This window comes from Hyperolius riggenbachi, chromosome 6 (genome assembly GCF_040937935.1).
Source record: "Hyperolius riggenbachi isolate aHypRig1 chromosome 6, aHypRig1.pri, whole genome shotgun sequence".
In the NCBI taxonomy this organism is placed as follows: Eukaryota; Metazoa; Chordata; class Amphibia; order Anura; family Hyperoliidae; genus Hyperolius; species Hyperolius riggenbachi.
This window is the reverse complement of record NC_090651.1, coordinates 98,356,345-98,380,678: the sequence shown is the minus strand read 5'-3', so window position 1 is coordinate 98,380,678 and position 24,334 is coordinate 98,356,345. Positions and strand designations below refer to the sequence as shown.

The window sequence follows — 24,334 nt, the reverse complement described above, 5'->3', positions numbered from 1 at the left end:
TCAAAATGACCTGTGAATAGGACGTTAGGCCCCTTAGCGCACCTAGCCTGCAAAAAAGTGTCACACATGTGGTATCGCTGTACTCAGGAGAAGTAGTATAATGTGTTTTGGGGTGTATTTTTACACATACCCATGCTAGGTGGGAGAAATATCTCTGTAAATGGACAATTGTGTTTAAAAAAATTGTCATTTACAGAGATATTTCTCCCACTCAGCATGGGTATGTGTAAAAATACACCCCAAAACACATTATACTACTTCTCCTGAGTATGGCGATACCACATGTGTGCCACTTTTTTGCAGCCTAGGTGCGCTAAGGGGCCCAACGTCCTATTCACGGGTCATTTTGAGGCATTTGGTTTCTAGACTACTCACGGTTTAGGGCCCCTAAAATGCCAGGGCAGTATAGGAACCCCACAAGTGACCCCATTTTAGAAAGAAGACACCCCAAGGTATTCCGTTAGGTGTATGGTGAGTTCATAGAAGATTTTATTTTTTGTCACAAGTTAGTGGAAAATGACACTTTGTGAAAAAAAACAATAAAAATCAATTTCCGCTAACTTTTGACAAGAAATAAAATCTTCTATGAACTCATCATACACCTAACAGAATACCTTGGGGTGTCTTTTTTTCTAAAATTGGGTCACTTGTGAGGTTCCTATACTGCCCTGGCATTTTAGGGGCCCAAAACCGTGAGGAGTAGTCTTGAAACCAAATGCCTCAAAATGATTGTTCAGGGGTATAAGCATCTGCAAATTTTGATGACAGGTGGTCTATGAGGGAGCGAATTTTGTGGAACCGGTCATAAGCAGGGTGGCCTCTTAGATGACAGGCTGTATTGGGCCTGATCTGATGGATATAAGTGCTAGGGGGGTGACAGGAGGTGATTGATGGGTGTCTCAAGGTGTGATTAGAGGGGGGAATAGATGCAAGCAATGCACTGGCGAGGTGATTGGAAGGGGATCTGCGGGGGATCTGAGGGTTTGGCCGAGTGATCAGGAGCCCACACGGGGCAAATTAGGGCCCGATCTGATGGATATGAGTGCTAGGGGGGTGACAGGAGGTGATTGATGGGTGTCTCAAGGTGTGATTAGAGGGGGGAATAGATGCAAGCAATGCACTGGCGAGGTGATTGGAAGGGGATCTGCGGGGAATCTGAGGGTTTGGCCGAGTGATCAGGAGCCCACACGGGGCAAATTAGGGCCCGATCTGATGGGTAGGTGTGCTAGGGGGTGACAGGAGGTTATTGATGGGTGTCTCAAGGTGTGATTAGAGGGGGGAATAGATGCAAGCAATGCACTGGCGAGGTGATCAGGGCTGGGGTCTGAGAGCGTTCTGAGGGTGTGGGCAGGTGATTGGGTGCCCTGGGGCAGAAAGGGGTCTGATCTGATTGATAGCGGTGACAGGTAAAAACATGATTTTTTCCTAGTGCTGCTAGTCCTAAAATGGTATACACATTTCTCTTAAACAGACATTAAACAAATGACAGCGCTCATAGGGCTGGAACCCACAGGAGCGCTTTTGGCAGCGTTTTGGCAGCGCTGCGATACACTAGCACTTTGCCAAAACGCTGGGCTAATGTTAATGGATAGGGCAACTTCCACAGGAGCGTTTGCGTTTCCCAGAAACGCAAACGCAGGACCTGCAGCATTTTGGGAGCGTTAGCGCTTCAATGTAAAGTATTGAAACTCTAGCGGAAACGCTCAGCAAAACCTAAACTGAATGGTTTTGCTAGCGTTTTGCGGTTCAGCACACTGTAACAAAATGAAAAATAATTCACAGGACCAATCAGGATCAAAACGCTACGCAACTGCTGAGCAAAAAAATACAATGTTGCAAAACGTGACCGAAAACGCGCATTAATCCGCTTGCAAACCGCTCAGACAAAACGCTAGCGATAGCGTTTCGCGTTTGCTGATTTCAGTGGGTTCCAGGCCATAGGCTGCAACTGAATTGTAGACCAACAGAGGCATGCAGAGCCCCACAGGGCTAAATACATGCCTTGAATGCAAATCAGATGCAAATCATGTACTACCGTAGCAGACCATGCACATTGCAGCTGTAGTGAGTGCCCAGTGGTCTATATTTCAAGTTTAATTGATATGTGCATTTTTCTTCAATAAACAAAATAAAAAGGCCACAATGACAGGCTTTGCTATAAATGTAAGACACAAACTTTACCAGTCTCCTCATTCGAGTCGGCAATGGCCAAGATGGCCAAGATTGCCAATAGGGCAGAGTGTTAGCTTCTGGGCCAGGAACTTTTTATTCCCAAAAGCAGACACCATCTTAATATAGCTTAAAATTGCTACTCTTTGACAGTGATGAAATGCCTTTCATTTTACATTCTTTGAGTCAGTATGGAAAATGTATTATTATATTGAAACCAAGAGCTATAATTAATGCAAATGTGGTTCCACAAAGTACTGACCCAGCAGGATGACCTTTTAATCATCCCCTGGGTTCTATGTTCGTTTTTTCTTTTTCTGAACTCTTATTATAACTTTAACTTTGGCTGTTATATAAGTTGCATTAAGTAAATACAGCAGGAATATTTGGGTACCTTTACTTAAAGCTACAAGGTAGGAAATGTCAATGCATATGCAATTACTTTTTTTTTTTTTGTCCTCCATGACGCCTACCTCATGGATTGTATTTTTGAATACTGGCACAAGTATCTGTGTAGCTTTTCATATTGAACATATTTTGGCCACTGGCCCTCATTAAACTACTAGTATCCGCCGGGAGCCTACATTTGATCCTTGTCAGTGGCAGCTGTTGGAGAAAGCCTCCAAGCGTGTGGATCTCATGACAGCTCAGCCTGCACTGAGCTTCTGAGGGGGATAAGGTGGGGGGCTTGCCGGTTGGTTGAACAGTGACTTGCTTTCTACAGCTAGAGGTTTGGTAATTTGCTTGCATTATTTCTTCTGTTAATCACAGATGAATGGCTGAGAAGAGTTTGTGGAGGACAGGAAACTTTTGCAAGGACTCAGCACATCAGCAGCCACAGGAGACTATTCGAGGTAAGCTAACACTGTGTTTGCTTCTGCGTAAGCAGTTTTAGCATTTCCACTTATAGGTGTAGCACATTGACCAGATAAGTAAACTTGAACTAAATAAAAGTTGCATCTCTCAGCTGTAATTTATATTAGCTGATTTTATGTTTGATATTGACAAATTAGCATTGCTGTGGGTTATATTTCTTAGCAGAAAATGTACTATATTCCTGGAAGGACCTGTGTGTCTCTTGGTCTTTTTTTCATTCCAATACTATATATGCCACACTTAGAACGTGAAGATTGACAGATTTCGACAGCTGTTATAATAATAATAAATAATAAATAGGTGTTCAGATATCATCATGCGGTATATGTGGATTGCAGTGGGTGACGGATTAATGTTGCATATTTTTTTTTTTTTTTGGCAGAGATCAGCAAAGCATGGAAGACTATCTCTAGTGCCAAAGCTGCTGTGAGTCTTGCCTGTGACCTCTGTTATATTTTAGGGGGTTTTCAACCACTAACATTCCCCTTTTGTATGCATGAGCAAACATTGCATTGTAGAAGGACTGTAGCTTAAAGGAATACTGTAGGGGGGTCGGGGGAAAATGAGTTGAACTTACCCGGGACTTCTAATGGTCCCCCACAGACATCCTCTGCCCGTGCAGTCACTCACCGATGCTCCGGCTCCGCCACCGGTTCACTTCTGGAATTTCAGACTTTAAAGTCTGAAAACCACTGCGCCTGTGTTGCCGTGTCCTCGAACCCACCGATGTCACCAGGAGCACACTGCGCAGACACAGACCATACTGGGCCTGCGCAGTACGCTCCTTTTACCACTACAAACCTCTCCCTTCTGTTTTTACCAGCAATTGTGGGAGTAGCTGTGGTTTGGGTTATGCTGATGCGGTGAGGGTGGGCGTACAGCAGTGGTCCTCAAACTAAGGCCTGCGAGCCGAATGCGGCCCCCTGAGGCTTTTTTTTACCGGCCCCCCACACACAAAATGTATTACTTATAGATGCGGTCTGCTGCATCTTGAATCATTGGTGGCCCACATATAGAATAGCAGTTCTGGCACCAAACTTCCACATGGAAGCCAGAAAGCAGTTATTTGCTGGCTTCTGGGTTGTGCTGCAGGCTTTGGCAAGCTATTGGGTGACGACATGGCTCGCATATGGCTTGCTATGTTAGGGTCACGATATCTGCGCTGTATTGGTGGCATAATAGCTGCACATGCTGTGGTGGAGTGCATACTATCAGCACATGCTGTGTTGGGGGGCATACTACCTGCACATGCTGTGGTGGAGTGCAAACTACAGATGCTGGAAGCCTGTGCTAGCATTTCTCCTGCGGTGTTGTTATCAGTGTGTGAAGAGTGGGAGAAGAGGGTTGCATTGTCAATCCAACACAATGGGCAACACATTGAACACATTTTATAAGTGGTCAGAAACGTGTAAATAACTCATGAAGGATTAAAGTTACGTTAAAACCAAGCACACCATTGTTTTTCTTGTGAAATTCCCAATAAGTTTGATGTCACATGAACCTCTTCCTATTGAAAAAACAAAAGTTGGATTCAAAATGGCCTCCATGGTCACCACCCATCTTGAAAAGTTTCCCCCCTCACATATACTAATGTGCCACAAACAGGAAGTTAATATTGGCAATCATTCCCATTTTATTAAGGTGTATCCATATAAATGTCCCACCCTGTAGATTGAACTCTGCTGAGGTGGCTGTTCAGGCCTCTCTTGGCTGAGAATCTAGAGCAGGCATGGGCAAACTTGGCCCTCCATATGTCCTCCAGATGTTAAAGAACTACAAGTCCCACAATGCATTTGCCTTTGAGTCATGACTGGATGTCAGACTCTTGCAATGCATTGTGGGACTTGTAGTTCTTTAACATCTAGAGGGCCAAGTTTGCCCATGCCTGATCTAGAGTGTGTATAGGTCCTATGAGGGAGTTTAAAGGGACTCCGAGCAGTGCAGAAACTATGGAAAGATGCACATCATTTTAAAGCTCTCTTTCTCCTCTTTCCAACGATATATAAACCGCCACCCTACGCCTTTTAGTTTTCGCTATTTTCGCGATTGAAATTGCCGCGACCGCGATTTCGATCGCGAAAATAGAGAAAACTAAAAGGTGTAGGGCAACGATTTAGGTGTCGTCAGAAAGAGGAGAAAGAGAGCTTTAAAATGATATCCATCAAGCCATAGTTATATTGTATTACACAGGGCGACACTTTCCCCAGTGTCAGCAGCTCCATTATGCTGAATGCAGCTGCTGACTTTGACAAAAAATCGCCCTGTGTAATACAATATAACTATGGCTTGATGGATATCATTTTAAAGCTCTCTTTCTCCTCTTTCTGACGACACCTACATCGTTGCCCTACGCCTTTTAGTTTTCTCTATTTTCGCGATCGAAATTGCGGTCGCTGCAATTTCAATCGCGAAAATAGCGAAAACTAAAAGGCGTAGGGTGGCGGTTTATATATCATTGGAAAGAGGAGAAAGAGAGCTTTAAAATGATGTGCATCTTTCCATAGTTTCTGCACTGCTCGGAGTCCCTTTAAAGATGAGGCACAGCAAAGCAGTGGCTCAGTGATTGTTCCTTTTCCTTACCTTGTGCTCAGTTCACGAAGACCTGTTACCTGTTAAAATACTGCACTGCAATATTTATGATATTTTTCTGAATTCACTAAGATTTTTACGCATGCGATAATAGTTTGGTAATTTGCTGAAAAAATGTCTTCAAGGAGAGAGTGGCTGCAAAGAGGGTTCTGGCCGGCAGTGGAGGGATAAAGGAGGAATTAGGAAGTCTACTACCTTTGTAGGCTGCAGACTTTTTTGCACAATTACAACAACCAAAGAGAGTCTCTTCTACTAGCCGGGCTGATTCCTGTTCTTAGTTCAAAGATTCATTTAAATAGGCAGCCAACTAGAGAATGAACATTGAAAACTATAGTAACTCTTCATTTATGATGGACATTAATGTGTGAATTTCAGATATTATTCTTCAGTGCCCCGTTCAATGGCACTTTGGAATTTTCTTTTAGCGCCCATTCCCACTAGCTACAGATTTTCAGTGTTTCCCTGCTTGCGAGCTGCACAGGGAAACGCTGCTGATCTGTAACAAGGCTTGTCATCCAAATCGCACTTGGGTGCGAATCTGGATGGCTTGCTGCAGATTTCTGCAGCACACAGCTGAATCACTGTAGCCATGCATGGCATGGGCTTAGCGTTTCGAGCTACAGCAGAACAAGAGCTGCGGTCAAATCGAAAACTGCCAGTGGGAGTAAACCCCCACATGTGCAATATAATCAGAATGGGAGTTGTGAATAGGCAGGCGAGATTATATTGCTATGGAGACTGAAGCCATGCACCTTTCAAAGCGGAACTATAGTCTGACATAACATACAATTAAAAACCTGTCTCCCAAATCCTCTGTCTACATTCTAGAGAAAGAGGAAGTACACCCTCTTTCACTTCTATGGTCTTATGCTTTTATGTATCATTACTTAAAAATCATCTGTTACTAAGCAGGGCTCAGGGGAACCTGAGGTGAGAGGGATATGGAGGCTGACATGTCTATTTGCTTTTAAATAATGCACATTGCCTGGCTGTCCTGCTGATCTTCTGCCTCTAATACTTTGTCATAAACTCTGAACAAGCATGCAGATCAGATGTCTGACAAATTTGACAAGATTAGCTGCATGATTTAGGTGTGTGATTAATGCCTAATACACACAATGAGATTTTCTGGCAGATTTACTGCCAGCTCGACTATTTCCAGCATGTCCCATCTGAGTTCCGACCAGTTTTCCATAGAAGTCAAGGGAAAATGGATCAGAAATCAGATCTGACATGCTGGAAATAGTCGATTTGGCAGAAAATCTGCCAGAAAATCTCATCATGTGTATTAGGCATTAGACCCTATGGACCAGAAAGATCAGCAGGACTGCCAGGGGCCACTTCCATAGAAATTAAGATTAAGAGGGTAAGTAGCAGCCATGTGTTGCTAGTCAAATGCTTAATTGATAAATGATTGTTAGCAAGTATGGCCACCATTGTAAGGCCCCAATCACACTAGAAATTGCTAAACGCAAATGCTGAGCGATTTTTCTAGCGTTTTTTTCCTAGCTATTTCCCATCGATTTTCACTGTATACAGAGCGTTTTTCCAGCGATTAGCGTTTTGTGATTTCTAGTTCAATATAAGCCTGCAGAATCGCTCCAGAATCGCTCAGAAAATGCTGCAGGCTGCAAGTTTGCATTTCAGCAAATCGCTTAGATGAGAACACTACAATATACTTTCATTGTACACAAGTTTTTCAAAACGCTAGCGATTTCCAGCGATGCTGAAAATGCCTGAAAAGCGCTCTAGTGTGAATGGGGCCTAAAAGCAAAGGTTTTAGCAGTTTGCTAGTCTAGAGCAGTGTTCCCCAAGCCCGTCATCAAAGCCCACCAACAATGCATGTTTTGTGGAAATCCACACAGGTAGTTAATCTGCTCTGCTGAGACACTGACTACCTCACCTGTGAATGCTTGTGAATTTCTGCAAAACATGTACAGTTGGTGGGCCTTGAGGATAGGGTTGGGGAACTCTGGTCTAGAGCATTCAGGTGTGTGATCACACCGTGTTGAGAAGGCAAGATCTGAGTAGTGATCTAAAGCTTGATATGTCAGCTGAGGCAGCTGATAACGAATGCCTCAGCTAAAAATTAGACATGAATACAGAGGTGCCCTTCCTGCAAGCAATTCGCCCAGAGGATAAACTCGCCCCAAGGGGTGGGTGATTCCTTTTTATCACGCCGCCTGCAGCTCATCATCCCACCGCTAGCAACACAGCACGCCGTTAGCTATACAGCTGACTCACCTCTGTGCAGTCTGACCAAGCGATGTCATCCAAGGGTATCGGGTCCCCATCCAGGGACATATATCAAAGGTGTGTATGCACAATGCGAATCAATCATTGCTGCCTATCAATCTGGAGAGGTTTATATGGGAAATTCCAAACAATTTGAAGTCCATCATTAAACAGTGAGAAAGATTATTCTCAAGGAAGAAAAAAAAACATTTTAAAGAGGAACTGATGTGAAAATCTTAAAATGTAAAACACATACGAATAAGTACATTTCTTTCAGAGTAAAATGAGCCATAAATTACTTTTATGGCTCACTTTACTATGGAAGAAACGTACTTCTTATTTTTATATGTTTACATGTATTTAAAATTTTAAGATTTTTGCGACAGAGGTCCTTTAAAGACAATAGCTATCATTCATAAAGCATTTCCGCATGCGGAAATGCTTAAAACAGCTGACTTTACCGAACACTCGGCAAAGTCAGCATTCATAAAGGCTCTTTCCGCATGAAAAAATGACACTACCGAGCAGAGTGATAAATCACCGCCTTGTGCGGTGATTTTTGGAACAAATGTAGCAAAATGTTAATTCATGAAGATCACCGCAAGCGGTGTGAGGTCGGGAAGTACCGCTCACTCTGATGTGGCGATAACAATGTAAGTGAATTGAGACACACAGACCTCCCAGGCAGCTGCAGCAGAGCGGAACACGGAGAAATGTATCAACTTGGCAGCTTCCATGTCTCCGCAAGCCTACCGCCTACCTACTGCCAGCCTAGTTCGGGGAATCTCCGCACTGCTACCGCACATGGATACATTTTTATGAATGCCCACCCAGAAGTCTAATGGCCCATACTCACGAGGGACTTTTGTCGCCTCAACACGCGGCGCGCGCGTGTTGCGGCGACAGGTCGCCAGTGAGTATGGGCCGTTGCACGCGCGCACCCCGAACTGTCGCCCGTCGCTCTTGTCGCCATGCGATTGAAAGTTTCAATCGCATGGCAACAGTCGCCGCCGCACCTCCGCCGCAACTGTCGCTAGTCCGCGTGAGTACGCGGACTAGCGACAGCAACCTCCATAGAGGTAAATGGAGCTTCCGGCGGGGGGAGGAGGAACGTCGACGACAGCTTCCGTCTCGCCGCTGGTCCCTCTTCCGCGTGTGTACGCGGAGGGACCTGGAGAGAAGCTGTCGCCGGCCTGTCGCTACCACGCTCACGTGTGCTGGCGACAGGCCACTTCTGCAGCCCGTGAGTACGGGCCATAAAATACTGGCAGCGGTGTTTTGCCGCATTGATTCCCCTTACCGACAGCTCCTTTATGAATGATAGCCAATGTCCCCAGCAGAGGATGCCCTAGCAAACTAACCGCAATGTCAGCTTGTGCAATGCTTAGAGAAGTAGCTCATAAGAGTGACAACTGAGTAAGGAGGAGCAGTTTGGCTCAGGGCTGGATTTTGCACAAAGCGCTGTAGGCTCGAGACTACCGGCCCCATGTGCAAAGAGGTGGCCGGGCAGCAATACTCTTGCAGCAGCCCCCTTCCCCCTGTCCCTGTGCCCAGGGCCGTCCTGTGCTCACCCAGCGCCTGTAAATAGAGTGCAGTGCTGACTGCTCTCACCTGCTCTGGCTGGGCTCCAATGATGCATCCTCCTCACAGCTCAAACCCTGTAGTGGCCGACCTTGTCTTGATGCGTCACATGATGATGTCTGTTGTGACACTGGTCTCTAGAGAAAGTGATCTGTGAGGTGGACGCATCATTGGAGCAGGTGAGAGTACTCAGCACTGCTGACACTCTGCTGTGGAGTCGGTCCAAAAATCATCCGACTCCTCAGTTTATAAAACCTCCGACTCGAACTCCGACACCAGGTATCCAAAATGGATCCGACTCCTTAGTCTAATAATTACCAGGGCTGTGGATTTGTTACAAAAATCATCTGACTCAGACTCCTCAGCTTATAAAACCACTGATTCCGACTCGGGTACCCAAAATTGTCTTGACTACAACTCCGACTCCACAGCACTGACACTGCATTGTATATGCTGAGGTTGGAGGAGCACGGGGGGGAGAGCAGGGGGCTTTTTCCTCTCAGCCAGGTAAAGAAAGCTCCACCCCCAAGTGTCTTTGAAGACTATCACACTTCTTGCATTCCCTTGCGGTGCAGCAGAAGTAGCCTAGCATACACAAGGGCATCAGCCCATTACCGCAAACACCACCTTAATGCATGCTTGGGGTAATGGAAGTTTATATGCGATGCACATAGTGTAAGGGCCCGTTCAGATCAGAAATGCGGATGGCCGTGCGGACCGCAACGCGTACGAACGCATGGCCATCCGCGTTTGTGTGCGTTGCGTTGCTGATCCCATCACTGAAAAGTGAATGGGACAGCCACGCGTTTTTGCAAAATCTGCGTGCAGCATGCGTTCCCGGACCGCACAGGTCCGGAACGCATGCAGTGTGAACATCAGACATTGCACTCTATGCAATGTCTGATGTCGTGCGTTTTGGCCACCTTCACGCGTTTCCAAAACGCGGCTGGAAACGCGTGCAGTGTGAACGGGCCCTAAACGATGGAGCATGGTGCGGCGTGCATGCGCGGACGGACCGGAATCCCTGTGGCATACTTCCTGCCCAGCAGGGAGTACGTCATTGAGCATGGGGCGTCGCTGTGCATATGACCCTGTCAGCGCACTCTGCCGCAGGGGTCATATGTTTGTCGTTTTTTGCATTGTAGTGGGATGTGGCAGGAGTATTGCATCCCCACCGCAAGGCAAAAAATAGATGTAAACCCCATCTTGAATCTTGAGTGCCTACAGCGTACAAATGATTTCTGAGAGGCTCTCTTCCATCCCACATCACACTGCAGTGAGTGCATCTCTGATGGTCTACAGTTGAGGGCTATGGGGGGGAGCGTTAATTTGCATGGATGTTGCTCATGGCTTAGGGGAGTATAAAGATTTCTATTAGCTGCTTTTCAATGTGACATTCTGACTATTTTCACCTTGTAATACTTATTCTTCATTGTAATTTTCACAAAGGAAATGGTGTTATAACTTTACTATTGTAGTTAACAATAGATGCACTTTTTTTCCTTTTTAGTTGAGACATATTGAAAATAAGCTGGATGTGGCCCCTACAGGCAATGTGGTGTTTGATGCCATTATGGACGCCAGGAAGCCAACAAGCAGTGCTACCCGTAAAATAAGCAGGAAAGGTATGTTTCTGGTATCTTCATGTGCTAGAATGTTGGGGTGATTTGCTAAAGAAGATGTGCAGTCAAGAGTAGTGGAAGGGAGTTTCAGGAGAGCTGCATGAAAATATTACCACGTGTATTAGTTGCCCAGGGCAACCAGTTGGATTTCAACTGCTGAATGATACAAGAAGTCTGACCACTAAGGGCAGGTTCATGCTGGCATATAAAACGGTCCGTTTAGGTCCCGTTTACACTAAATCAGTTAGTACGCATTTTTTTTCTTCTCCATAGCAGTGCATTGTAAGAAGATTTCAGTTAAAACGCGTTAAAGAGGAACTCCAGTAACAATAATGTAATAAAAAAAAGTGCTTCATTTTTACAATTATGTATAAATGATTTAGTCAGTGTTTGCCCATTGTAAAATCTTTTAAATCCCTGATTTACATTTTGATATTTATTACATGGTGACATTTTTACTGTTGGCAGGTGATGTAGCTGCTGTGTGTTTTTTTTTTGGCAGTTGGAAACAGCTGTAAACAGCTATTTCCCACAATGCAACAAGGTTCACAGACAGGAAACTGCCAAGAGTACCTACTTTTCTTGTATCTTCTGGGAGGGGTTTCACCACAATATCAACCTTACAGCGCCCCCTGATGGTCTGTTTGTGAAAAGTAATAGATTTCTCATGTAAAAGGGGGTATCAGCTACTGATTGGGATAAAGTTCAATTCTTGGTCTGAGTTTCTCTTTAAAGGGAACCTGAACTAAGTACCATTATTTAAAATAAACACATAATGTAGCTGCAAATTAATATTGCATTCTTACCTCGCTGTCACTTCCTCTCAGAAGCTCACCATTTTCTTCTTATAGTGATCCCTTTCAGTTCTGACAATATTTTGTCAGAACTGAAATATACCAGTTGCTGTCAGTTCTATATCAGCTGCTGTCAGTTACAACTGAATATGCAAGGTAATGTCCATTTTTCCCTATGGCTCAAGTGGACGATGTTACAGTTTAACAGTGTGCTGACCAGGAAGCTGTTATGGGGTAATGGCCATTTTCAAAATGGAGGACGGAGAATTCCATTGATCACAGTGGAAGAGAGTAGAGCCGGCTCCATCCAAGTTAATTATATGCTCTTTTATTCGATATTCATGCATAATATCAGGCAAAAATACAGAAATGTCAAGCAACGTTTCAGGGCTATCGCCCCTTTGTCAAGCTGGTGCTGCATCAATGTTACAACAGATAATCACCATGCACATGTTATATTGTATTGCTAATCAGTGAAAGCCAATCATTTCAAATCTCACTCTAGCCAATCATGATAGTCCTACAACACACGGACCTGATGGGGAACTATATGGCTATACACTGACTGGGTGCAGACGCAGGTACACTCCCACTCCCACTCTCCCACTATGACTTGCCTCCTCCGCCCCTATTGTCCGTCTAGCCCCCTCACTCCCACAATACAGGTCGCCGCAGGCGGACCTGATGAGGAACCCACAGAGCAACACGCCGGCTGCAGTGCTACTGCGCAGCTGCTGTACGTGTAGACTGGCATTGTGTGACGCAGTCGCGGCTATCCGTCACTAGATGTAAGACTGGGCGGAGGGGGTGGCCAATGACGTGGCACCACTTCCCCATTGGCAAATGTGAACACCAGGTCGCATAAGCCATGATTAATTAGCATAAGTAAATAAACTTGCATCTGTACAGTGCGACACATACATCATGCTAAGAAGCCGTAGGCACACAAACAAGTACAAATGTCATAACTAAACAGTATCAATGTTTCACAGGACAGTGAGTCTATAGGGGGAGGGGGCAGCAGCAAAAGTATGTTACCAAATGAGGCTTCAAGTCCCTTTGTTAACTATAATGAACAGACTACCCCTTAATGCACAGATTTATAGCGACACTGACACCACTGTGTACAGCCTCTAGTGTGATCCGTCTCTGTTTGATCTTTTTCTTTCTGCTGCCCCCTCCCCCTATAGACTAACTGTCCTGTGAAACATTGATACTGTTTAGTTATGACATTTGTACTTGTTTGTGTGCCTACTGCTTCTTAGCATGATGTATCTGTCGCACTGTACAGATGCAAGTTTATTTACTTATGCTAATTAATCATGGCTTATGCGACCTGGTGTTCGCATTTGCCAATGGGGAAGTGGTGCTACGTCATTGGCCACCCCCTCCGCCCCGTCTTACATCTAGTGACAGATAGCCGCGAGCGGGACCCGCGACTGCGTCACACAATGCCAGTCTACACGTACAGCAGCTGCGCAGTAGCACTGCAGCCGGCGTGTTGCTCTGTGGGTTCCCCATCAGGTCCGCCTGAGGCGACCTGTATTGTGGGAGTGAGGGAGCCAGACGGACAATAGGGGCAGAGGAGGTGAGTCATAGTGGGAGTGGGAGTGTACCTGCGTCTTCACCCAGTTAGTGTATAGCCATATAGTTCCCCATCAGGTCCGTGTGTTGTAGGACTATCATGATTGGCTAGAGTGAGATTTGAAATGATTGGCTTTCACTGATTAGCAATACTATATAACGTGCATTGTGATTATCTGTTGTAACATTGATGCAGCACCAGCTTGACAAAGGGGCGATAGCCCTGAAACGTTGCTTGACATTGCTGTATTTTTGCCTGATATTATGCATGAATATCGAATAAAAGAGCATATAATTAACTTGGATGGTGCCGGCTCTACTCTCTACTACTGATTTGGATCCGGAGTGCTGACGGATCATAGCCTGGGCACATTCTCCTGTGGCAACAATTGGGACGCTCCACAATTTTCTATTTCATTGATCACAGTGGACAAACAGGACGCAGGAGAGGAGAAAGAGATTGATGAGTTGACTACATGGGAGGTAAGTATGACTTGTGTATGTTTATTTTGCCTTTTAATTTTCAGTTCAGGTTCTCTTTAAAGAGAATCTGTATTGTTAAAATCGCACAAAAGTAAACATACCAGTGCGTTAGGGGACATCTCCTATTACCCTCTGACACAATTTCGCTGCTCCCCGCCGCATTAAAAGTGGTTAAAAACAGTTTTAAAAAGTTTGTTTATAAACAAACAAAATGGCCACCAAAACAGGAAGTAGGTTGATGTACAGTATGTCCACACATAGAAAATACATCCATACACAAGCAGGCTGTATACAGCCTTCCTTTTGAATCTCAAGAGATCATTTGTGGGTTTCTTTCCCCTCTGAGGGGGGAGTGCATAGCAGAACCACAACACTGAAGAACTTGGCAGCCTTCCAGACACAGGCTGACAAGTCTGACAAGGGAAAGATACATTGATTTATTACAGAGACTGTGATAGTAGAACTTGCTGCAGTAAGCCAGAACACATTAGAATAGTTTTTGGAACTTGTAGAATGATAAAAAACAGGATGCAATTTTTGTTACGGAGTCTCTTTAAGGGCTTGTTCATACTGCAGGCGGTTTTGGATTTTTTCGCCCGCGTGCGGTTTTTAAAAACACCCCCCCCCCCCCCCCCCCCCCACCGCGTGGACAATGAATGTCTATGACAAGGTTCATATCAGCGTGGGTCGTGCGCTGTCAGTAAAGTGGTGCGTGTACCATTTTTTTGGCGATTTCACCTCATTAGAAACTATAGAAGCAACGCAAAACGCTCACAAAAACGCTTTGTGTATTGTTTGTTTGCGTTTTTAAGAATGCATACATTGTAATTATTTTTTCCGGGTCAAAGAGATCAATTCCTGATTTGTGTCAGGGAGAGAATTACAAATCCGCTCGGAAAAATTGCTTAGAAAACCGCTAAGCACAAAAATGAATCGCCCACTCAAGCGCCAAGAGTTGAAAAAAAAAGACGCCTGAAAAACAGCCCAATGGACATGCGAGCCAAACGCAATGTGAACAAGGCCTAAGTGTGAACTGTGCCATAGGAAAACATGGGCATTACTTTGAAAATCAGTTGTCCTTTCAGATATAACTGTGAGCAACTGATTAAGTGTAAACTGGGCCTTAGCGTAGCAGATCCTTAGGGCCTGTTTCCACTACTAAAGTGATGCGATGCGGCTAGGTAGCTGCATCACTTCCGCCGTCGCCCGCGTCACTTCCTCATCTCCCGATGCGGAAGTGAATGGAAGAGATAGGATGCGGGCGTGCGATAATCTGCAGCATGCGGTAGATTCTCGGATTGCACCGCTCCGCACAATATGCAAGCAGTGGAAACTCTACCATTGGCGTGCATGTGTTTCAGCATACACGTGGTGCGATGCGGCTATGTAGCCACATCGCATCGCTCCTAGTGGAAACGGGCCCTTACTGATGCGAACGTATCCTATGTTATGTCAGTAGCATCTGTTCACATTACTCTGTTGTAACAGATCCGTTATGCACGTCCTATGAAGGGAGTGCAATTTTGGGGAAAGTGCGATATATCCGGATTGGCAGATGCATCGCATTGACCGCTTGCTAATGGAACAGAAGGTCACGAATGAAAAATGGATGCCCATTAAAAGCTGATCTGTTTGATGGATCAGTTTTCATCCATGCAGTTGGAACCGGCCATTAGTTTAACTGGCATTACGGTTCTTATTTTTGTATTTTGGCAATGCACTGTTTTTATTTTTTTTTAATTGATTGTAACTGTAGATGGTCGTTACGTTGAGGATCCAAATGATCGTCCCAGTAAGTCTTCCCGCCCTAGGAAATCTGTCAGAGAGAAGTCCTCGCGCAGTCCGCTCCGCGTCACTACCCTGGAGAGCAATGTGAAGAGTTCTTGCCATGTGGGCTTCCGGGAGCCTTTGGCCTCATACCGGTAGGAAAAATAAAATGTGGCCTGCCTACTAAACAGCAGCTGTAACATTAAAACTTATTCAGGCTACCAGATTTGTCAATAATCCCAGATTCTGCATCAGAAACTTCTTATAACTATAAATTCTGGTATATTAGTACTTAGCCTGCCCTATCAGTGATGTTTAGCCTAGTCATGATGTTACACAGCCTTCTGTCCCACAGCAATCTGAATATAAACTGTGCTCGCTACACAGATTTGGGGGGAGAGAGGGGGGCTGGAAGAGAGAAAAGCATGGGAGAGATATGTCTCTACTTCTGCCTGCGCCCAAATAGCCACCACTGGAACCATGCACAAAAAAATGCTGCTCAGTGCACTGTAAGCTAGGGTAGCTGCATGTACATTATTGATTTTTGATTTAATGAATCCCTCCAACTCATAAATGAGGAGTGTGATGCTACTACAACAAAGCAATTGAAAACCTTGTAAGCCGATACCAGAGGAGCATAAAGTGGAATAAACCTCTGACATAACCTTCAATAAAAATGCGTTTTCCTACTTTTTATCACCCATTCAGTTACCATATTTGCTTTTGTGCACAAGTACTAATGCCTGTTTACAAATTACAAGGTCCCAAAGTTCAGTTTATCTGCTATTGCATTTTATTAATACATTTTAATATAATACAGCAGCTATTTAGCATAAATTTCTTGTGTCTGTCAGCTCTGAGTAGTTAACTCTCCTGGCGGTCTATTAAAAACCGCCAGGGGGTAGCGCAGCAGTTTTTGTTTTTTAAATCATGTAGCGAGCCTAGGCGATCAAGCACGTCTGGAAATCCCGTTCTAACCAGGATTTCCATTAGGGCTTCCCCCGTCGCCATGGTGATGGGCGGGATAACGTCACTGTCGTCGTGACGTCAAGGGGAGTCCCGATCCACCCCTCAGCGCTGTCTGGCACTGATTGGCCAGGCAGCGCATGGGGTCGGGGGGGGGGGGCGGCGCGGCGAATCGGCGGGTAGCAGCGATCGGTGTGCACATGCAGCTAGCAAAGTGCTAGCTTCGTGTCGCCAAAAAAAAAAAAATTTAGGCAAAACGGGCCAGCAGGGCCTGAGAAATCCTCCTGCGCGGCTTACCCCAACCACGTTCGGGGTTACCGCCAGGAAGGTTAATTATCCGTTGTTTTACATTCTTCTGTTGATACAATGTTATTACCTCGGTTCACAAGCTTAGGCTCGGTTCGGTCAGTTTGCGGAACGGATACTGTACAAACGGAACGGATGATCCGTTCCGCATGATCCGTTCCGCATGATCCGCTGAACCGCAAGTTTGCTCCCTGAAGCAATTCTCCGGATACTGCAGACAAGCGGACTGGAAATGGAAGATTCAGATACAGGACCTTTCTACGGGCAAAATCACTAAATAGAGGAGGTGATTGTGTGCCAATGTAATCATAAGATTACATTGGCACACAATCACCTGGGCAGCACGGTGGTGTAATGGTTAGCTCTCTCGTCTTGCAGCACTGGGTCCCTGGTTCGAATCCCAGCCAGGGCACTATCTGCAAAGAGTTTGTATGTTCTCTCTGTGTCTGCGTGGGTTTCCTCCGGGCACTCCGGTTTCCTCCCACATTCCAAAAACATACTAATAAGTTAATTGGCTCCCCCTAAAATTGGCCCTAGACTACAGTACTTACACTACATAATATAGACATATGGCAATGGTAGGGATTAGATTGTGAGCTCCTTTGAGGGACAGTTAGTGACAAGATATATATAGATATATATATATATACTGTACAGCGCTGCGTAATATGTCGGCGCTATATATATACTAAATAATAATAATAAGATGCACTGGCCTATTTCTCCTGAGTTTTCTCCTGGGTGCTTTTTTCACACCAATAAAATGCAGTTTAAACCCTGACAAGCAACAAAATATTTAAAATTTTTATACTACTTTTCCAACTCCTTTTTTGGTACTTTTTCAAAAGGAGATTGCTGAAAAGTTATTTTATAGAGAAGATGTAAAATTATCTCTTAGGAGAAAAAGTTAATTTCAAATGGCTCACTGTGTCTAAAATAAGATGCTTCCTTAATTGATTAGATGATAATGGCTGTTACATTCTGGATGACCCTCATACTTTAAACTAGATCCTCGGTCAGGTCTTCTGTGTTCAAGACTCCTCCTCTGATTTATATTCTCCTTTTTAGGGATGCTGTTACTACAGTTTCTTCAAATGAGAGGAGCACTGTGTACCCTGCACCTGCGCAAAGCAATGGTGTACAGGAAGAAAAGGACTTTGACAGCACCCGTACTTCAGCTGTGGATGAGACCTCTGTGCGATATTTGAATGACAGACTAGCCATTGATGCTTTAGAGTGGAGGTTACAGCAGCCCCACAATGGTGCACAAACTAGTTTTAGAGAGCTGCAACCATCAGAATCTTCCAATCCTCCTCCATCATTCAGCCCCTCAAGTAATAAACTAGATAATTTAAAGAAGCGTCAGCCTGACCTCAAACTGGAAAAACTGAAAGAGAGAATTCGCCGGCAATGGGAGATATCAGTGGAGAAGGATAACAAAGAACGGTTCCCAAACGCTACAAACCACACAGACCTTACAAGTGCCAAGACACGGAAAGTGGCAGCTGCTCCCCCACCGCCATCCTACCGTGGTAAGTTTCTAGTATGTAACAGAATAACTTACAGCTGCCCTCTCAAGCGACAGTCTTCAGCTCAAGTCAATACAGGTGTTGAAAATGTACAGTTTGATCTACATAGATTACACAGACTGGGGGTTTGGTTAACCCTTGCTTTGCTATCATTAATGGTTTCTTAATATACCCATACATCTTGAGGCTTGGCGGTCGATCGACCATCCGATTCGATAATTATTGAATCGGATGAAAATCGGTGCCACCAAGTGCATGCTCAATCGACGATGCAACCAAATCAGACTGAGCATGTTGATCAGACGTGCTGCAAGAAGTCAGACTGTCGTCGTTGAACAGGCGTGCAGCGGTAACGGCGAGCAATATGGGGACAAGAGATGGACACGGCAAAAACCCTGCCGTTGTTCCCCAATGTATAAATGTGCATTTATACATTTACCTGTGCTGTTGTGGTGCCCGTCCGTCTTCTGAATCAGCTGCTCTTCCAGTAGCCCTATACACTTCGCCAGCAGATAGCAAGCAGCGCAAGTGTGACGTCATGCACAACACGCTGGCGGCATGTATAGGGCTAAAAGGAAGAGCGGTGGATTTGGAACACAGACGGGCACCATGACACAGCACAGGTAACGTATAAATGCACACATACACGTAAATTATACACTGGTAATAGCGGCAGACACGATTCCTGAGAGATCTTAACATGAAATAGATTGGGAATCGGCCTGCGGTGAATAGGCTGCCGACGGATCTCTCTCTAATCTTATTAGATCAGAGAGAGATTTGTCTCTTGGTCGAATCTGCCCCTCATCACCTGATGTATGTCTACATTAAAGGAAACCAGAGATGAGTACATGTACAAGTTTTATACATACCTTTTGGAGAATAGTAAGTCCTAGAGTCAATGTGCCTGATGCAGTAAACTCCAGTAAACATGCCATGACAGCAATTTTACCATTACTAGCGCAGGGGGAGCACCGGCCATTAATCCTTAGCATAATGTGTGTTGTTATGGTAACTTGCAGCATTATTGCAATGCACACTTTACCACAATAACACATGAAGCTAATGGGTTAACAGCCAGTGCTCCCCCTGCGTTCATAATGGTAAAAATGCTGTGCATTGCCTGCACTTGGCAACTTTGCCAGAGTGTACCGCATTAGGCCCAATGGATTTTAATTAAAAGGATTGAAAAATTTGGGAAGCATCTATGCATTATTGAAGTGTATTGATAATAGGTGTATGTGTATCGTGGGGTACTTGGTGGGGTACTATATATATATATATATATATATATATATATATATATATATATATATATATATATATATATATATATATATATATATATATATATATATATATATATATATATATATATATATATATATATATATATATATATATATATATATATATATATTCTCCTGTTACTTATACTAGACAGTACTTGAACATGGCCGAGACATGAGACTGCACATGCTATAATAATACTGAGTATGCTATGAAAGTTATGTTTTTATAGGTAACCTCACGGGTGTTTTACGTGAACTATCTGAAATGTGACTTATTCCAACTGTGCATTTGTGTTGTTGCAATGTCAACACACACCTTTGGATTACTTTTCTTTCTGGTAACCAATATTATGTTCTTAAAGTGAACCTCCGGACTAAAAATCGACTCAGCAGCACTGAAAAGGCTTGGTGTTTCTTTAACAGTTTCACAGCATCAGAACTTTGTTTCTCTTATACAAGTCTCATTTTTAGCTGCACAGAAGAAAACTGCCGGGGCTTTTTTCTCCTGATGCTGTGCAAAGCATGATGGGATTTCTGATTTTGTTGTTCTCGTTCTGCTGTTTTGGTGCAATTTTTTATTTTTATTTTTTTTATTTTTTTATTTTTTTTTACATTTTGAATTTGACATTTGAAGCCTAGCGTGTGCAGCTGGGAGGAGTAATCAGGACACAGGGTAGTTGAAACTGTGTCTCCTGCTCCTTGTCACCTCCTTTCAACCAAAAAGATGGCTGCCCCCATGAAAAAGATGGCAGCCCCCATGAATCACAAACATTTGCCTGTTCTTTTAAAACTGGGTGGGTAAGAGATTATATTACCTATCTATTCTAATTAACATAACTAGTGTAACTTGATGACAGTATGTTTGTTTAGGCCGAAGTTCCCCTTTAAGATTCACCCTATTTCCACTGTGTTTGTATTACGATGACATTTTTTTGTGTGATAGGCTGTAGTCAGATGGTTGTTGCATAGTATAGTCTGGCAGCATTCATTATAGATCAGCGTATGACTAAACAGCTGGGCTTGACCATGCAAGGCTACTCATACATTTTTAGGAAATGGTGTAAAAACGGTAGCCCTCTTGCAGAAGGTAGAAAACCATAAGAAACATAAAGCTTATTTGAAAATAAACCTAATTCAAGTGTTAGTAACCCATAATCTGTTTTGTGACCTTAAAGTTCAGAAAAGTGTCTTTCTTTCTGTGTCTTTTCTCTATTTCATCAAGTTTGTTGACTTTTTTTTTTTCTAAGCGGACCCAAACTCTATTACAGCACACAATTAGAGGGGGGGGGGGGGGGGGGGGGATTTCGGTGCATTGCCATAAATTAAAATGTAAATTATATTTTTTTTTATAAAGGTTATCATGCTGTGGCTAATCTTCTTTTAGAGCAGAGGAGGAGGTTATGAGTTTAGTTCCACTTTAAACATTTATAGTATATATTTATTTAGGCGAAAGGAAATTGTGTGGGGAAAAAAACTGCACTTTCAATAGGTAAGAACTTTGAGCTGAAGTTAGCAGGAATTGCTGTGATATTACTTTTAGAATATTTGTATAGGAATAGATGTTAATTTGGGTTTTCACTTACAATTCTAGGGATTTAATGACCGCAAATAAAGGGAACCTAAACTGAGAGGTATATGGATGTTTCCATTTAAACAATACCAGTTGCCTGTCATCCTGCTGATCTCTTTGGCTGCAGTAGTGGCTGAATCACATACCTGAAACAAGCATGCAGCTAATCCAGTCTGACTTCAGTCAGAGCACCTGATCTGCATGCTTGTTCTCGGGGATGTGGCTGAAAGTATTAGAGACACAGGATCATCAGGAGAGTCAGGCAACTGGTATTATTTTAAAATGAAAAATCCATATCGTTCTCAGTTTTTAGGTTCCCTTTAATTGTATCTGTGCCCAAACTAACTTTTAAACCGTACTGGTCCATACTATAACAGGATTGGCACATTTTTTTTTTCTCTTATTCAGGTTTTAACAATCCAGAAACAAAAATTCGTACCCCAGATGGCAAGGTCTGGCAGGAGGCTGAATTTCAGGATCTCAGTGCACACTTGCATGGTACACTACCACATTCATTCCATGGTGAGTATAGGGCAGGGATGTCAAACCTTTCCTGCGAGGGTCGAGGTCCTCACGTTTTTGACACCGCTCAAATGAATTGATGGGTCTGAATCAGGAAAGGTGTGGTCCATCAGGTAGAACACATTCCTCTCTTTCTCAGTCCATCCTAAACACTGGCATGGATCTGGCCCTCCAGGCCTGGGATTCGACACCTGTGATAAAGGGTGTGTGACTTGCTTGGAGTTTGCACCTCACCTATGTACTTGTATATCTTATAACATATGACCAAGATACAATGTGTAAACAACACTAGCCTCAACTCCTACCAACCAGTATATAACACTGAGATGAAAACAGCAATTGATTTTATAGGAGACAGTAAAAAAAAAAACATGTAGGTATACAACTCCAAAAGTTTGAGTGTCACATAAGAATTGGGATTTAGATCATACAAATCAACTGATACACATAATTCACGACTAAGGTGAAATATTAATATGTATTATCTGGAGAGGTGGTTAGAGGTTGTAATGGTCACACCATCCCTACAATCAGCAGTGAAAGGAGGTAGATTGTGGCACCGAGTCACTTCTCAGATGGGATCACAGCTAGGTCGCTGCGATGACTAGGGATGGTCAATGATGATAATGATGATAAATAATTTTGAGTTGATGCAGGATTATGCAAACGTATGCAGCTTGAAAATGGATCAGTACCGGTACTCTGGTACCAGGTCCCGTAACTTCCTCCAGTCGTGGCCAGTCTGCGCAAGAGGAAGTACACGGTTTACGGCCGCTGGAGAGATAGGTAAAGAGCGCACTTCCTCTTGTGCAGACTGGATGCGACTGGAGGAAGTTACGAGACCTGCCGCCGGAGCTGCAGGCAGTGGAGGACGGCGGTGTGGGAGCAATACATACCCATGGGGCTGGAGGAAGCCCCAGATATGTATAAGACGGTAAGTATTCTTAATCTCTGGTACACTTTTTAAGGTTCTAGTAATGTGTGATGCAGTGAGCTTTTTATGTAGTTGTTTGTATATTAGATGACCTGTGAGTTGCTTTGGTTTGCATGCAGATTTATTCAAATTGTATGCAGCTTGCAGCAGAGCCAAGCGAATGCAATTCCTAATGATTTTGATTGGCCCATTTCCAAGCTGTATGCAATTAGTTAAATTTGCATGCATGACAGAATTATTAGCTTCTCACTGACCATCTCTACTGTCAGTGCCCTTCAGAAACCACTGTTAGACTGCTGACAAGGGGAAAGTGATCACACATGCTGCACTATCCATTTCCTGCTAATCTGCTTTGATATGCTAGTGCCTTCTGTATGTAGATCCATGGTTTAAAAGGAATACTTGGTTGAGCTCTCCTGTTTATATTGAGTCTTGCAGAACAAGTCCCCAGAAGGCCATGTCCATGCACAGCTTTGAGATATATATATATATATATATATATATATATATATATATATATATATATATATATATATACTGAGTGGCCAAAAATTAGAGACCCCTCTTATTTGAAAGTAAACCAGTCCAACGGTGACATAGTGACCTAACAATGCATAAGAAACATTTAGCTTTGGACGATATTTTTATTATGGAAGTTGATACCAAAATGAGTAAGACGAAAGATTCAAGTGACTTTGAAAGAGGGATGATTGTCTGTGCAAGAAGAGCTGGTGCTTTTAGGATTTTCTCGCCCAACAGTGTCTCGAGTGTTTAAAGAAGGGCAGATAAGCGAAATAACTTCAAGCGATAAGGACTATACTGGTCGAAAAAGGTTGGTGAACGAGAGAGGTGAAAGGCGAATAGCGTGTATAGTCCATAGCAACAGAAGGGCAACAACCAGACAAATTACAGCTCAATTCAATGCAGGTGCATCACAAAGCATATCCCAACGCACAACAAGATGTACTTTCTAAAGGATGGGCTTTAGGAGTAGGAGACCAGCAAGAATGCCTTTGGTATCGCAGAAAAATAGGAAAAGATGCCTGTCGTGGGCCCTTACCACTGTGCTTAGTCGGTCTCAAATTGATTTGAGGAATATTAATCAGAGTTTAACCTGCTTCCATAGCCAGCTCAGTCCCATGACCTCAATCCTATTGAACATTTGTGGGCCAAAGTCGAAAGATCACTTCAAAGCTTGGAAACCCCACCATCCAATCTGACCCAACCTAGAGCTGCCATTTTGTCAGAATATGCCAATATTCCTCAGCAATGGTATCAGCATCTTGTTGAGTCCATGGCAACAATAACATCTACAGTACTGATCAGGGCTAAAGGTGGATCAACTCGTTATTAGAGGGTGTCTCTTTTGGGGGCCACTCAGTGTATGTCCAGGGCATGCAGATGGTGAAGTTAGACGTCCCAGGCTTGTATACTGTTGGGTCAGTAAATCCGTTAGTAATGACCATTGAATGAGCAAAACGGGCAGCAAACTCAGTTTTAACAGCAAAGTAGACG

General features: G+C 43.8%; 1 protein-coding gene across 4 annotated transcripts in view; it reads left to right on the top strand.

Annotated features, from left to right (window-relative positions):
* The window catches only part of CEP350 (centrosomal protein 350), a 109,254-nt gene that overhangs the window by 14,855 nt on the left and 70,065 nt on the right, over positions 1 to 24,334 (top strand). For 3 of the 4 annotated variants that reach the window (XM_068239720.1, XM_068239721.1, XM_068239719.1), the window contains exons 2-7: positions 2,941 to 3,023; positions 3,428 to 3,471; positions 10,961 to 11,075; positions 15,690 to 15,855; positions 18,041 to 18,504; positions 21,772 to 21,885. In XM_068239720.1, the coding sequence (XP_068095821.1) occupies positions 2,945 to 3,023; positions 3,428 to 3,471; positions 10,961 to 11,075; positions 15,690 to 15,855; positions 18,041 to 18,504; positions 21,772 to 21,885 (982 nt within the window). In that variant the 5' untranslated portion in view covers positions 2,941 to 2,944. The remainder of the gene's footprint in view (positions 1 to 2,940; positions 3,024 to 3,427; positions 3,472 to 10,960; positions 11,076 to 15,689; positions 15,856 to 18,040; positions 18,505 to 21,771; positions 21,886 to 24,334) is intronic. The other variant, XM_068239722.1, reaches the window with a different exon arrangement.